Source organism: Sycon ciliatum, chromosome 5, assembly GCF_964019385.1.
Source record: "Sycon ciliatum chromosome 5, ocSycCili1.1, whole genome shotgun sequence".
In the NCBI taxonomy this organism is placed as follows: domain Eukaryota; kingdom Metazoa; phylum Porifera; class Calcarea; order Leucosolenida; family Sycettidae; genus Sycon; species Sycon ciliatum.
The window spans coordinates 20582835-20596542 of record NC_088647.1 but is presented as its reverse complement, the minus strand read 5'-3'; the positions used below and the strand labels follow the sequence as shown (position 1 = coordinate 20596542).

The 13708-nt window shown below is 50.2% G+C and overlaps 1 protein-coding gene across 1 annotated transcript; it reads right to left on the bottom strand.

Moving 5' to 3' along the window:
- LOC135817983 (uncharacterized) lies at positions 1-12956 on the bottom strand. Its single transcript, XM_065331286.1, has 11 exons — positions 12609-12956; positions 11125-11262; positions 10843-10891; positions 10540-10587; positions 9792-9928; positions 7086-7169; positions 5763-6465; positions 3728-4482; positions 3293-3375; positions 2634-2696; positions 1-958 (listed from the first exon to the last, which is right to left on the bottom strand). The coding sequence occupies exons 1-11, from the start codon at positions 12669-12671 to the stop codon at positions 820-822; spliced, it is 2262 nt and encodes a 753-aa protein (XP_065187358.1). The 5' UTR covers positions 12672-12956; the 3' UTR covers positions 1-819.
- Positions 12957-13708: the final 752 nt, after the last annotated feature.

Genomic DNA, 13708 nt, shown 5'->3' with positions numbered 1-13708 from the left:
CACAAGTAGAATGTCATGTGACATGTGTCGTACTTCGGATTCAGAGACACCAGCACAATAGAGAGGTGCTGGCCGTACAGTGGAACTTGAAAGATTATCTATCCAGAGCAGGGCACGTCTTAGTCGTTGCTGAATATGGGGTTCAGCCAGAAGCTGCCAGGCAGGAGAATAATCCAGTCTAACTTTTTAAAAAAATTAAAAAAATCCGACGGGTTCGCGTACCGTAACTTATGATCAGTTGAAAATCAGTTATATAAGAACAGGGTGCTCTACTTGTTCAGGTGAGCGACATAAATAACCGCTTCTATAATGTACCCTTGAAGTGAGAAATGGAAGAGAAATCTATAGACGAGAAAACGCGCCCGTGCAAGTATACTGTATACAAATAGGCTAGTCGGATAGATGGCCTAGCTCTCCACGAAGAAAAACATTATGTTTTGTTTACCTGCATCAGACTTAAGAGTCTTGACATGGGGAACGTCGCCTGTGTAGTGGCCATGGCAGGGAACATCTAAAACCGTGCGTGGCGGAAATCAACAACAAGATGGGGATTTCCCCGTTCCAGTTGTGACTGACAACAACAAGATGGGGATTTCCCCGTCCCAGTTGTGACTGATAACAACAAGATGGGCATCTCCCCGTTGCAGTTGTGACTGACAACAACAAGATGGGGATTTCCCAATTGCAGGTGTGACTGACAACAACAAGATGGGGATTTCCCCATTGCAGTTGTGACTGACAACAACAACAACAAGATGGACATCTCCACGTTACAGTTGTGACTGACCGACTGACTGGCGGGCTGCCGAGCATGGCCAGCTACTTGGTTTTCACTGCTCGCTGGTACAGGTCGACGTACGCCTTCTCCAGCGTCTCGTCGAACAGCTGGCGGTGTGACCGTCCCGTGTACTGCGACATCTGCTGAGACCAGTAGGAGTTGTCGGAGATGCGTACCGGGCTGCAACAAAAAAAGCACAGTTCGTGTTACACTGAGTTCGACTGAGCTTTCCGCATCCATGGGGACACCACCACCCTCAAAAATCAAAGGCGCAGTTGCAGCTCCTGAAGCTGCGAGGGGGGGGGGGGGGGTAGACCGGGCTGCGAACATGATTGTGCAATATTGAACAGCAGTGCAGAGAGAACGATCAGCAACAGAACCCAGTCAGGAGTATCACACACTGTTCAAGATCATAGTGAAACAAGGTGTTCACATGATTATCATGGCAGAGATCATGGAGTACATGTATATCCAGATAGAAAGTTGTCTAAGGTCATCAAGCTGCGCATATATATATACACTAGCAGCACCCCAGGCCAGCGCTGCCTGGCCGAATGTGGTATGCGGGTGAAGCAAGTACATGAACAGCACACTTGCTCAGCACGTGGTGGTGGCCAGACCGCTGAAGTCCTGGTGAGGGAGGTTCTTCATCGTTGGAAGGAGCTAAGAGGAGGGATGTCTGTTACGCCTTCGGGAGGCTGGTCAGGGTTGTCCATCACCTGGTGGCGGATGAAGCGGCTCAAAAAATTCATAAACTCACGAACAAAAGTGCGATGCGCTCTTCACTGCAGATCAGATGCAGAGTGCATGCAGTCAGTGCAGATCTTTTGTATCCGTTTGTTGCAGATGTTTCTATTTGCAGAGAACGGTTCACGTGGTCCGCAGCGCTTGTGCGGCTGCTAGTGCTACCTAGTACCTATGGCCTAGGCTAGGTGGCTACATGATTCGCACGCTTCGCGTGCTCAGTGCTTCTGCGCGCGGCTGCTACTGCTACTCGTACTGATCGTGTCTGCTACCACCTACACTGTTCGCACGCTTCGCGTGCTCAGCACTTGGTGGTGGCTACACGATTCGCACGCTTCGCGTGCTCAGTGCTTCTGCGGCCGCTAGCTACACTGTGCTACACTGTTCGCACGCTTCGCGTGCTCAGGGCAGGGCTGCTCCGCAGCGCTTCAGCGTGACACAAACACACACGTCACAGGTGCCTCTTCTTTATAAGGAGCGTGACACACACACACACACACAGACACACGTCACAGGTGCCTCTTCTTTATAAGTAAAGATATATATATCCAGATACAGTCAGACCTCGCTTAACCGCACACATCCGCTTTCGACAAAAGTATCCGGATAGGCGAGGGAACAAACAATAGGAAGACAGAGAAAGTGTTTTTACTCCGAGTTTCACGCACTAAGCGATCATCAGAACCGGGAACCGGATAATCGAACACACATACTGTATGCATGCATGACGTTTGCTGTAAATCGGTAACCAACGATTTTCTTCCGGATAACAGAGGACCGGATAAGCGAGGTCTGACTGTACACAGATCATGCAGCACTGGCAGTCCGCACATGGGAAGGAAAGAGGTGGCCAATTATTCCCGGGAGACGGATGAACTGTACTTATATGAGGTAGTGACATCCATAGTCTCTGTCACATGGATAACATAAATAGCCACGTGATCTCTCTGCGCCAATCACAGCGTATCTCGAGACATGGTACGTGTTGTGAGATTCAGCTGCCTCTCAAAATTAGCCTCTATGACACTCTCCATGCAGAGCATCTCAAAGGATGATGTAATCACATAACCTCAATGTATTGTAAGTTTTTTTCCCCAAAAAAAGGACTCACCGGTCGACGGCAGGTGCTTGATGCTGCCGCAATCGCTCTTGCCGTGCACTGTGAAGCGACGTCCTGCAATGAGCACGTAATCGACAGTTAACACAGACACCCACACACACACACCCACACACACACACACACACCACAACATACACACACACCACACACAAAACACACACACCACACACAAAACACACACACCACACACAAAACACACTCGCACGCACACGTCGCACACACACATCACACACAGACAAACACACACACACAAACGCACGCGCGCGCGCGCGCACACACACACACACACACACAACACACACACACACAGGTCAGCTGAAATTACGATGCAACTTGTGTCGGATAACAGAGTGTCGAGCACCCAAGTGCCAGTAACCGAGTGTCAGAAAATGGAAAGTTGAATATCCAAGCATCAGGCAACAGAGTGAACAGATTGTCGGATATTCATGTGCCAGTAATCGAGTGTCGGGTGGCCGAGTGCTGGGTAACCGATTGTGACAAACAGTATGTTGGACGGCCAGGGTTGCACTGCACGTACTTGCCATCCACAGAACGTGTATGTCCGCTTGACCAATGCATGCAGGCATGCACGGCTCTTCGACAAGAGACAAACGAACGAGACGGCCGACAACACAGCATAGCCTACTTACCGCAGGTCTTCAAGATCCTCAGCTGCGGCAGAATTAGGACGAGTGGTGGCCATGCTTGCGCTGCCAGGGGATTTCTGCGGTGTCTAAGTTGTTGAACAGACACCACAACCAGCACAAGTACATGAATGCAAGGCAGCAATAAACAAATAGTCTCTCTCTCTCTCCATCCCCACCCCAAAGGACGCCAACATGACGCTGATCTAGCTAAAAGCAGTAGCACGAAGAATGCTGTTCTGACAGTTGGAAAGGAAACGTTTTTGGTTAGGGTGAACTCCCATCGCCAGAATCGGTTGGCTTTAACACCAACTAACTGCCGTACTAAGGCATGGAAGACATGCCACCTCCAAGTCCTCCCGAAGCCCCCTTCCCTCACACAAACATACACACGCACACACACACACACACTCATGAGAGTGCACACGCGAACGCGCTCACCTTTCGAGCCGGCGGACAGCAGCTGCCGAGCAGCGAGTCGATGCGCGTCTGCAGTTCCAGCGACAGCTTCTTAACCTCGTCGCCGCACTGCTGCATGCGCCTCACCGTCGTGTCACAGTCCTGCGCCTGCGCCGTCCCTCTCACCGTCGCATGACTCGCATACGCAGTGCGAGCAGCGCTAGAAGGCATACCGACTGATGCCGCATAACTGCCGCTTGCAGCACCAGCCCGGGCGGCGGCGGTGGCAGGAGTAGCAAAGTGATCTGGTGAGAGCGGTGGCGATTGCGCTCGATCCACATCGCCGGCCAAGGTCATGTTGTCTGCGTCTTCGTCGTCGCTCGACGGCGAGCTAGCCGTGACCGTGATCGGACCGATGTCCAACGAGGAGCCGCTGCCGTAGCTAGCACTGTCCTCATCCTCTGGTGTCACGAATCTTACGTGGCTTGATCTAACGGCTGCATGTTGATCGCCCTCTGGAGCGCTGACCCCGTGACCTGGCCCTGTAGACCGGCATGCAGGCTTGGCCCTGTCCGACACTGACAGGCTGCGGCTCTCGGGAGCATGCACCCGCAGAGAAGCAGTCGCGTGCGATCGAGACGAGGACGCGGTGTCCGGTGCTTTCGGCAACGCTGTGCCAGGCCTCGGCTGGGTGGATTTGCTGCTCGAGCTTCGCGATGACAAGTCCAGACTCTTCCTGGCGGTGGTGCTGGCGGTTTTCCTGGGCGCAGAACGCGTGGGCTTCAGCGGAGATCGCTCTGCAAGCACAAACCAGACAACAAACACTAGTGCAACGTGGGGAAATCCGCTATTGCGCAACCGCCCCGGCAGACCAGAGAGCACTGGTTTTAACTCTTTAAAAGTACACAAAAAGAGACTTATGGTTGATTCATATGGTGGTAAATACACGCCTGGCAATATGGCGGTAAATACACGCCTGCCCACACACGCTCTCTAGGCTGCAAAGTTATTCTGGCACAGAGCTCTCCTTCTCACCACCACCACCATCAGTTCGCGCATGGCGCCTAGTCGATGCATGGTTAGCGGTATCCGACACAGCAGGCTGGTACATCAGGTAGCGCATGGCGTTCCAGCCTGCTATGTCGGACACAGCTAACCATGCACTGACTAGGCACCATTACACCACAAGTTACTCAAAAATCAGCTCATGCGATAACACTACACGACACTGACCGACGGTACTGACGTTCTACAACTAACTGCCAATCAGCTCCAGCACGTCCTGGAATCTACAAGGAATGTGACATGGAATTAATTACAAAGTAGGCGGGTAGGCTCCTAATGGTCACATTCCCTACATATACCGTATTTTCCGGAGTATAAGCCGTACTTCAAACACCAGAAACCCACCCAAAACACGTCAGTGCGGCTTATACCACCATGGTCAGATTACCGGTGATATCAGGAGCGGATCCAGCGATCTCTACAGGGGGGTTCCAGTAGTCAAAACTGAATAGCTGATACATGTACATGGACACGCCTATGGTTGCCAGTTCTTATAGTACATTTACGAAATTTAGGGGGTTCCGCGGAACCCCTGGAACCCCTCCTGGATCCACCACTGGATCATATACAGGGTGGATGTATGTATACTTCATGGCAAAATATCTGCTGGGTGAGACTTATACTCCGGAAAATACACTACAGTGAAACCTGTCTAAGACGACCGCTCAAGGGACCTTCGAAATGTGGTCTCTGTTACCAGGTGGTCTCCTTATCCAGGGTCATTTGACTGATAATAGCATCCCTGTGTCCTGTTTGCAGTGGTCTTCTGGGACAGGTGGTCACCTTATCCGAGTGGTCCCCTTGGCAGGTTTACTGTACTTGCTTTTCTTGTCACAGTGGACTCAGAGTGGACTTGGAGTGGACTCAGAGTGGACTTGGAGTGGAGTCCGAGTGGACTCACAGTGGACTCAGAGTGGACTCAGAGTGGACTCAGAGTGGACTCAGGGATAAGCAAAACTACCACATACGTGCGAGTACTCTACCTAATTCAGCACCAGCAGCCAATACACACCTAAGCCAGTGGATGGCGCTCCCGATCGTAGAGGTGACGAGTGTCGGTGGAACGGCGGCCGAGACGGGTGATCCACAAACTCGACGGAATGTGCCGAACGAGTCGCGCCCGTGCGGCTCACCACCGCGCTGTGCAAGTCACGCCGCCGATACAGGTCGGGCTCGGCACGCCGCACCGCAAACGGACGCGGATGCACGGCGTGGCTGGCAGCGGCGGCGTCGTCGTCCGTATCGTGACAATGTGCCGTGCAACTGCGGTCCAGCGGCTTGGCGCTGGCCAGGCCGGTGGCTGTGCGTGGCAGAGCGCAGTGCACCAGGGTGCGACGCGGTGCTAACGCCGACAGCGACGGGACCACACCCGCGTGCTGCTCCTGACGATGAGTCATCGAAGTTACCGCTGACGACACCACCGGCGTCGCTGCTGCTCCTTGAGTGGACGTAGATGCTGCCGCTGCGTGCCCCTGTGATGCGGTTGACTGCGGACAGCTCTCACGACTGTGACGGGGCACCGCACTACTACTACTACTACTGGGCGGTGGTGACTCAGCAGCAGTGTGAGTAGCAGCAGTAGGACCGGCACTAGCAGTAGGCGGCATGCCCATGCTGATTGCACGACCCTCGAAGATGTCGAATGGCGTGTCGTGCTTGGTGCGAATACCCGCTCGTGACATGCCCGACATACCAGCGACTTGCGCTGCAGACGGCTGAAAAGAACGGCACAGAGGAAGAACGTGAATGCGTAAGCGTCACTTGGCAGGAACACTTTTGATCGAAAGGACTGAAGCAAGCAGTGTAGTGCATAGTGATTGTCGCAGCATTGTCTCTCTCCTTACTGTCCCTCACTATACACTACAAGAGGTACTGTAGTGAGCAGGTCAGTGAGCCCCTAAAGTGAATCTCGTCGTGATTGTTCAGGGTAACAAGAGGGCCACCTAGTATAACATATCCCAAATTTTGCTTCGCCCTTGGCTATTTGGCGGAATTTGCACCAGGGGAAAGGAACTACCTGCTATGACTACTGTAATGACGTGTATAACAGCAGGTGCTTGCGGCCATATAAGCCGGGGTTCAAACCATGCCTCTATTCACGTGATGCTTCTGTTCAAAACATGCTTCTACGTCAAGATCATCAGTCTGCACTGTGCAGTGCATACTGCTACGCATGTACTTGCACATGTACTGTGCAGAGAACGGCTTCTATTCAAGTCATGCTTCTGTGTCAAGGTGCGCTTCGAAAAATCGACTTCTATTGGAGTCATGCTTCAATACAGGTCATGCTTTTTATACGCGACACTACAGTATTCATGACCTGTAGTCTCCTCACCAAATCAATCAGTGGTCTGACAGGATCGTCGTGACGACTTTCCACAATGGTCAGGTCCAGGGAGTAGCGGATCATCAACTGTGCCTGCAATACACACACACGCACGCACGCACGCACGCACACACATACACACACACACACGCAGATTAGATAAACACATACGAAGCAATTCAAATACTAGAACAGCTAAGAATACTGCTCAGAACTTCACACACAAGTGTCTGAAGTTCTGAGCGCGTACAGTGCTGCGAAATTATTTATCGGACATTGCCAACGGTGCAAGTACAAAAATTATAAGTGGCCACGGACGTGGATATGCTAGCCCTGCCCATGCAAAAACGGCGTCCAAGTCGCTTGACTGATGACGAAGCAGGAGAGGCCTACTTCCCGTCCTCAGCCATGGACCTGTACCAGCGGCAGTACTTTGAAGCCGTGGATCTGATAATGTCATGCATACAAGATCGCGTTGACCAGAAAGGATACCGGATGTACGAGTACAGCACCTTGGAAAAGCTTTTGCTGAACGAAGCGACTGGACAGCCATTCGATGATGAGCTGAGTAAAGGTGGCGAGCTCTACACAGATGATTTTGATGTTACAAGGCTTGAAGATGAACTGTCCTTGCTGCGAAGTCAGTTCGCTTGCAGTAGTGAAAGTCCTAGCCTTGAATCCTTGTCCAAGTTCTTGCACCCTCCTCAAGTAATTAGTTGGTTTTGGTTATGCCAGCCACAACTGCTACCGGCGAGCATTCCTTCTCTGCTCTAAGGCGATTGAAGAGCTATTTCTGCAGCACCATGAGCCAGTCCCGCCTTAATCACGTGATACTTCTTCATACTCACCGAAATGCTACTGGCAGCCTAGATCTCAACGCTTGTGGAAATGACTTTGTCGCAGGAAGTGACCATCGTCTAGCAGTCTTCGGCAAATTCCAGTCAGTTTCTCGCCGTACTGATGCCGTTGAAGTAACTGTTCTCGACTCAACAGTATTAGGTTGTTTGTTGCATATAACACTCCCCACATGTAATAATAATATATTATAATGCACTGCTCAATCTTTCACATTGATATACAGAGACTCCTGAAATGACCTGAATTTTTTTGCTGTAATGATTACATTGATATCCATGGGAAATGATTCCCTGTAGTGGGCTCTTAAACACTTGTGAAAGGGCCAAATTCTACTATTTCTGACCGAATTTGTCAAAACTTTCCTGCGAGGGGGATCCCCCGACACCCCAAAAAAAACCCAACCAACTTCACCCACCACCTTCCGGCGGGCCTGAGGACCTAGAATACCGCACACGGAAAAGCTGACCATTGTTGGGTGAAGATTTCTAAGAACTTTCACATTGAACTGCAGCCAGTTACACATAAACTCAGTCTCAGCACACACTCAATGGTCTCTCTGCTGAGAAAACATCTACTCTCCTGATTTCACCATATATTTGGGCCTGGCCCATCATCAGGGCAAACATTCAAACTAAAGGCAAACAAACAAGAATTTTATGTGATAAACCATGATATATGTGATAAACCATGATATATGTGATAAACCATGATATATGTGATAAACCATGATATATGTGATAAACCATGATATTATGTGATAAACCATGATACATGTGATAAACCATGAAGTGTGATATCTAGCGGTGAGCGATGGTGAGACTTGTGTCAGCTAACGTGTACTTGTAGGTGTGGAGAGTCTGAGGAGAGCTGGTGAACAGGTAGCAGGATATAGGTGCAGGGCTGTGTTTGTCTGCAGATGCCAATGTGCAATACATTGAAATGACGTGGAGCGGGAGCCATACGCACGAAGACAAAGGTGATGAGACATTGTCGTGAAGTACTAGTATGACGCAACAAGCCAGCACACACGTATACATATTTCACGCTGTCTCCAACAGTCTCCAGCCACAGTCTCCAGCCACAGTCTCCAGCCACAGTCTCCAGCCACAGTCTCCAGCCACAGTCTCCAGCCACAGTCTCCAGCCACAGTCTCCAGCCACAGTCTCCAGCCACAGTCTCCAGCCACAGTCGCACACCACACATCACTATACAGACACACTTCACATTGACATCTACACAGAAAACACAGAGACCTGCACTTCTTCCCATGCGCTCTTCTCACCAGCTCTCCTCAGACTCTCCACACCTACACCCTTATCTGACACAAGTCTCGCCATCGCTCACTCACTGCTCCATCACACTTCACAGTTTATCTGCTACATTTCTTGGTTGTTTGGCTTAAATTCGATTGTTTACCCTGATGAAGGGCCAGCCTTGAAAATGTGGCGATGAGAAGAATTTGTTCCGCTGAGGAGAGACCATTGAGTCAGGAATCAGACTAAGTAACGATCGTGAGGTGTTTCGAAAAGTCTCCGATTCTAGTCTTTTCTAGATGAAATTTATTTGGCAGCACTGTGCATATGATATTCTGCAGTTATTTGTAGTACAAACGTAGCTAGTCAAGACCAAACAGACTGAGACACAAATTGTTTGTATTACAGTCGACGATGGCACTCGGCCGACTCGTGAGCTATGCATGCTCAAACTGTCCAAACGTTCACCTACGCACCACTCTATAATATCCAGCTGATGATAATAATATCATTTTTTTGGATTGGATTGGATTTTTATTTATGGCACCAGTCCGGAGTGCCTGTACGCACGAAACCTGCTCAGTCGCCCAGTCACGCGGCTTACCGTTTGGCCGGCAGCGGTGTGCAGCCTCACGTCCCCTGTGCTAATGGCCAGAGAGCCGTTGGCCAAACGACGCGGACGCTGCAGCCCGCTCAGCAGCTCTCCTATGGTTGTCTGGCAGGACGCCACTGTCGCACACCCTGCCCAACATACACACACACACACACACACACACACAAACAACAACAACAACAACAACAACAACAACAACAACAACAACAACAACAACAACAACAACAACAACAACAACAACAACAACAACAACAACAACAACAACAACCAACAACAACCAACAACAACAACCAACAACAACAACCAACAACAACAACCAACAACAACAACCAACAACAACAACCAACAACAACAACCAACAATGACGACGATGGCGGCGGCGGCGGCGACGACGACAACAAGCAGAAACGGAAACACATTACATCACAGAAAGATTCTAAGTAATCCGTCCGGAGCAAGCACAAGAAAGAAGTTTGTGAATGCAATGTACCGTCAGAAACATGCCTACACACAGCATGAATGAGAGACTGGCTGTGAGCGCTTCCAGCAGCTATTACCAAGGCAACGATCACATGGCATTCCTGAACAGGGTACAACATGCTTAGGCATAGCATGCATCACAGACTGGTTGTCATGCACGTCCAGTGGTTATTGCCCAGGCTACGATCACATGATATTTCTGAATGGGGGGGATAAGATGCTTAAGACACAGCACGCATTACTAACACAGCATACGCACCTGTTTGCCTCGACGACAACTGCAGAACCTCCAACAGGAACGGCTCGCCTACAGGCACAGGTAACGAGAACACGTAAGGAACTGCAGCGAAACTGAACATGATGCGCTGAAATGCTTCGGATATCAGCGATTTACCCCGTCCTGGATTTGAAACAGCCTCTTCGTGTTTGCACATGTATGTAAGCAACATCATAGTGTGTATCAAGGGTTTGGATCAAGGGTTTGGATCAAGGGTTTGGATCAAGGGTTTGGATCAAGGGTTTGTTGTAGGTCTCTTGTGCAAATCAATCATGGTCATCTCACCTTGCAGTCGAACATGCAGTGCAGCCGGATCCAGTGTATCCGTGTAAACCTGCACACCAGCAAATGTATACCAAACCATAGTCAAAACACAGTGGAAGAACTCCATTATTCCACCTGCTATGCACGAGTTGAAGAACACACACACGCACACACACACACACACACACACACACACACACACACACACACACACACACACACACACAAGCACGCACACACGCGAGCACGCACACACACACACATACACACACGCACGCACACACACACAGAGCTCCAACCAACCTGGCTGAAGAAAAGGACCTGGTTGTAGTGCAGGGGAAGAACATGCGGCAGCTTGCGTGTCGACTGGCTCTGATCCAAGGTGACAGCGCGGACAAACACATCATGATCGGAACTCAGACGGCCATGCAGACGGCTGACCTAGAGGAAATCAACATCAGAACACAGTATCCACACTAAATCTTCTCCCCTTTTTCTCTTTCTTTTCTGTCTTATCACCCCTCTCGCACACGTTGTGTGCCAATTGGTCATGGACCACGAGTTGAGTGAAACAAAACGAAAAAATCACACCACACATCCATCACTCAAGAGCTGTCTACAGTGTCCTAGTGTGCGAATATCTCCTGGAGTGTGAGTCAGGGGGAGGGGGGGGGGGGGGGGGGGCAAGACTGAGCAGACGCGTATACCGTACCGCCAGAGCGCCCCACCATCTCGTCCTTTGGTGGTCGTATTGTGGAGGTGGTCTCCTGTCTGTAGGTCATACGACACGAACTTCGTACACGTATTGCACGTTCTGCAGACAATCCGTACCATCGAGCGCACACGAGCTCCACACAAAAACCTGCTTAGTGTGACCTTAGTACACTAAGGTTCTCACACCGTACAACCTTCGTTGCACTCTGCCATACGATTTTGGTGGGGCGCTCTCGCGAGACGGGGCGCCCTGACGGTACTTTACGGTAACAGCATTCTTCTCAATGTGTGGACATCACTGTGACGTCCTTTGGGGACTCATTGGCACTGGGAAATGAGGGCAAGCAATCAAAATTCGTGACCCAAATTGAAAACTGGCATCAAATGATCGGTGCAGGTTGGGAGCCGCTACAGACTGCCTGGAGTCCAGATACAGTGAAACCTCATTAGGAAGAACACTGACAACTGTACTGATAAGACAAATGTTTGCCTAAGAAGAACTAGTATTCGTAACTGTATTGGATAAAACCCTGTGTATTCACTGGGTAAAGCATACGGATAAGAAGAACTCCCGGTATTGCGAACAAATATCATCGGTCCCTTGATGTTCGTCCTAAAGAGGTTTGACTGTATTTCAGTACGGGGCTACCTGCCATATCTCGTAGCGTATATACTGAATCGCGGTGTCCTGTGGGTACCGTACAATGGAACGGCTGGCATCCACTTCCCCAAGGGAGCGCGGCAAGAGAGGCTGTACAGTCTGCACAGACACATGCCCTGGTTGCGCAACAGCATGCAGCCGTCCTGCCGCTGCACTGTTGTCCCAGACGCTGGGGCCTGGACAGTGGATGGCTGATGAGATAATTATGGCGTGGTATTGTGAAAAGATAATGGAATGATTTTTTTTAACTTTAATCAAATGAACAGGCCGATACTGTCTTACCAGACCATTGGCCTGCCTCTAACAAAACTTAATGTGTTTGCTCGATGGGAACATAGAATTTCCTTGGTACATGCGCATGCATTGTTACAAGTGCACTGATCAACACAATTTGTTGTTCATTCAACTGTACCTGGTGAACGTGCAGAGCCAGCCTGCAGTTCAGCGTATTTCCACGTTGAACTACCCCGTCCATTGCACCGCTCTCTCGGCAATCTCTAGCATCAGAGTGGTGACTGAGGGGAAAAATGGAGCTACGCCACACAAATCGTTATCGATGGCTCTACTCCGACATGTACAGTCATGTAGCTGCGAAACACTGGTGCACGCACCACATTCGTTATTTCCTCCAGCAAATTCAGAATGCTACATCTTCTTTGCCTTGGTAATTGGATAGAAGAGCGATGGGAATGCAAATAAATTAATGGGTCCCTCGATCATGTCGTCTTCACAATCACCATGATCACTGTTCAGGTTTGAGTTTCGTCCATACAGATTATAATTTTGACTTCGTGTGCTGGCTGATTCGAATTTTCATCCGTAACCAAGCAACAGCTCTGAACACTTAGTTGCCGCATGACAAGTGCAGAACCAACAGTTCGTCGACGATCGTAGAATCTACGGTCGGTAGTCTCGGTACCCACCATGTAGATCTACCAGATGTAGATCTACCAGGGAGATTTTTTGACTCCCTGCATGCCTAGCCTGGGCCTGGTAGAGTCTACCATGCCCATGGTCTACATCATTGGAAAGGCTTCCTGTCTGAAGCCTTTCCATACTGGTACTCGATGTTCCAGTTTTGTGACACGAGAATGGCACGAGAATTAGTGTACCGCTGAGTGTACCGCTATACACGTGGTCGACACTTAGTCGACACGTTGTTGATACTTTTTTGACACGTGACCCCGTCAACGGTCTGCTTTCTGCCAATGCCACTCGGTAAACGCCGATGTCGCGTACGACAAAGACGACTATCCCGTACACGAAATAGTTGAGAACTGCATGACGTGGACCTGACGGCAAGGACAACTGCGAGGAGGCCCCTTTCGGTACCCCTGACGGGAAGAAGAACTGCAGAAGTCGAACGAGGAGGCCCCTTTTCCGTACCCCATACTGCAAAGTGCCATTGATGGATACCTTTTCACTGGAACGACCCCTTAAACGCTGTCGCGGCGACTATCCCGTACGCGAAATAGTTGAGAACTGCTGACGTGGACCTTTTGCACCTGGAAC

What these genes read in the sequence shown, in the direction of transcription:
- LOC135817983 (XM_065331286.1), bottom strand. Translation starts at nt 12,671, where the DNA reads ATGGACGGGGTAGTTCAACGTGGAAATACGCTGAACTGCAGGCTGGCT. An exon ending in GTTGTCGTCGAGGCAAACAG is followed by an intron (nt 9,929 to 10,539) that starts GTGCGTATGCTG and finishes TATGTTGGGCAG; the next exon opens with GGTGTGCGACAGTGGCGTCC. An exon ending in GCTGTCCGCCGGCTCGAAAG is followed by an intron (nt 3,376 to 3,727) that starts GTGAGCGCGTTC and finishes TCAACAACTTAG; the next exon opens with ACACCGCAGAAATCCCCTGG.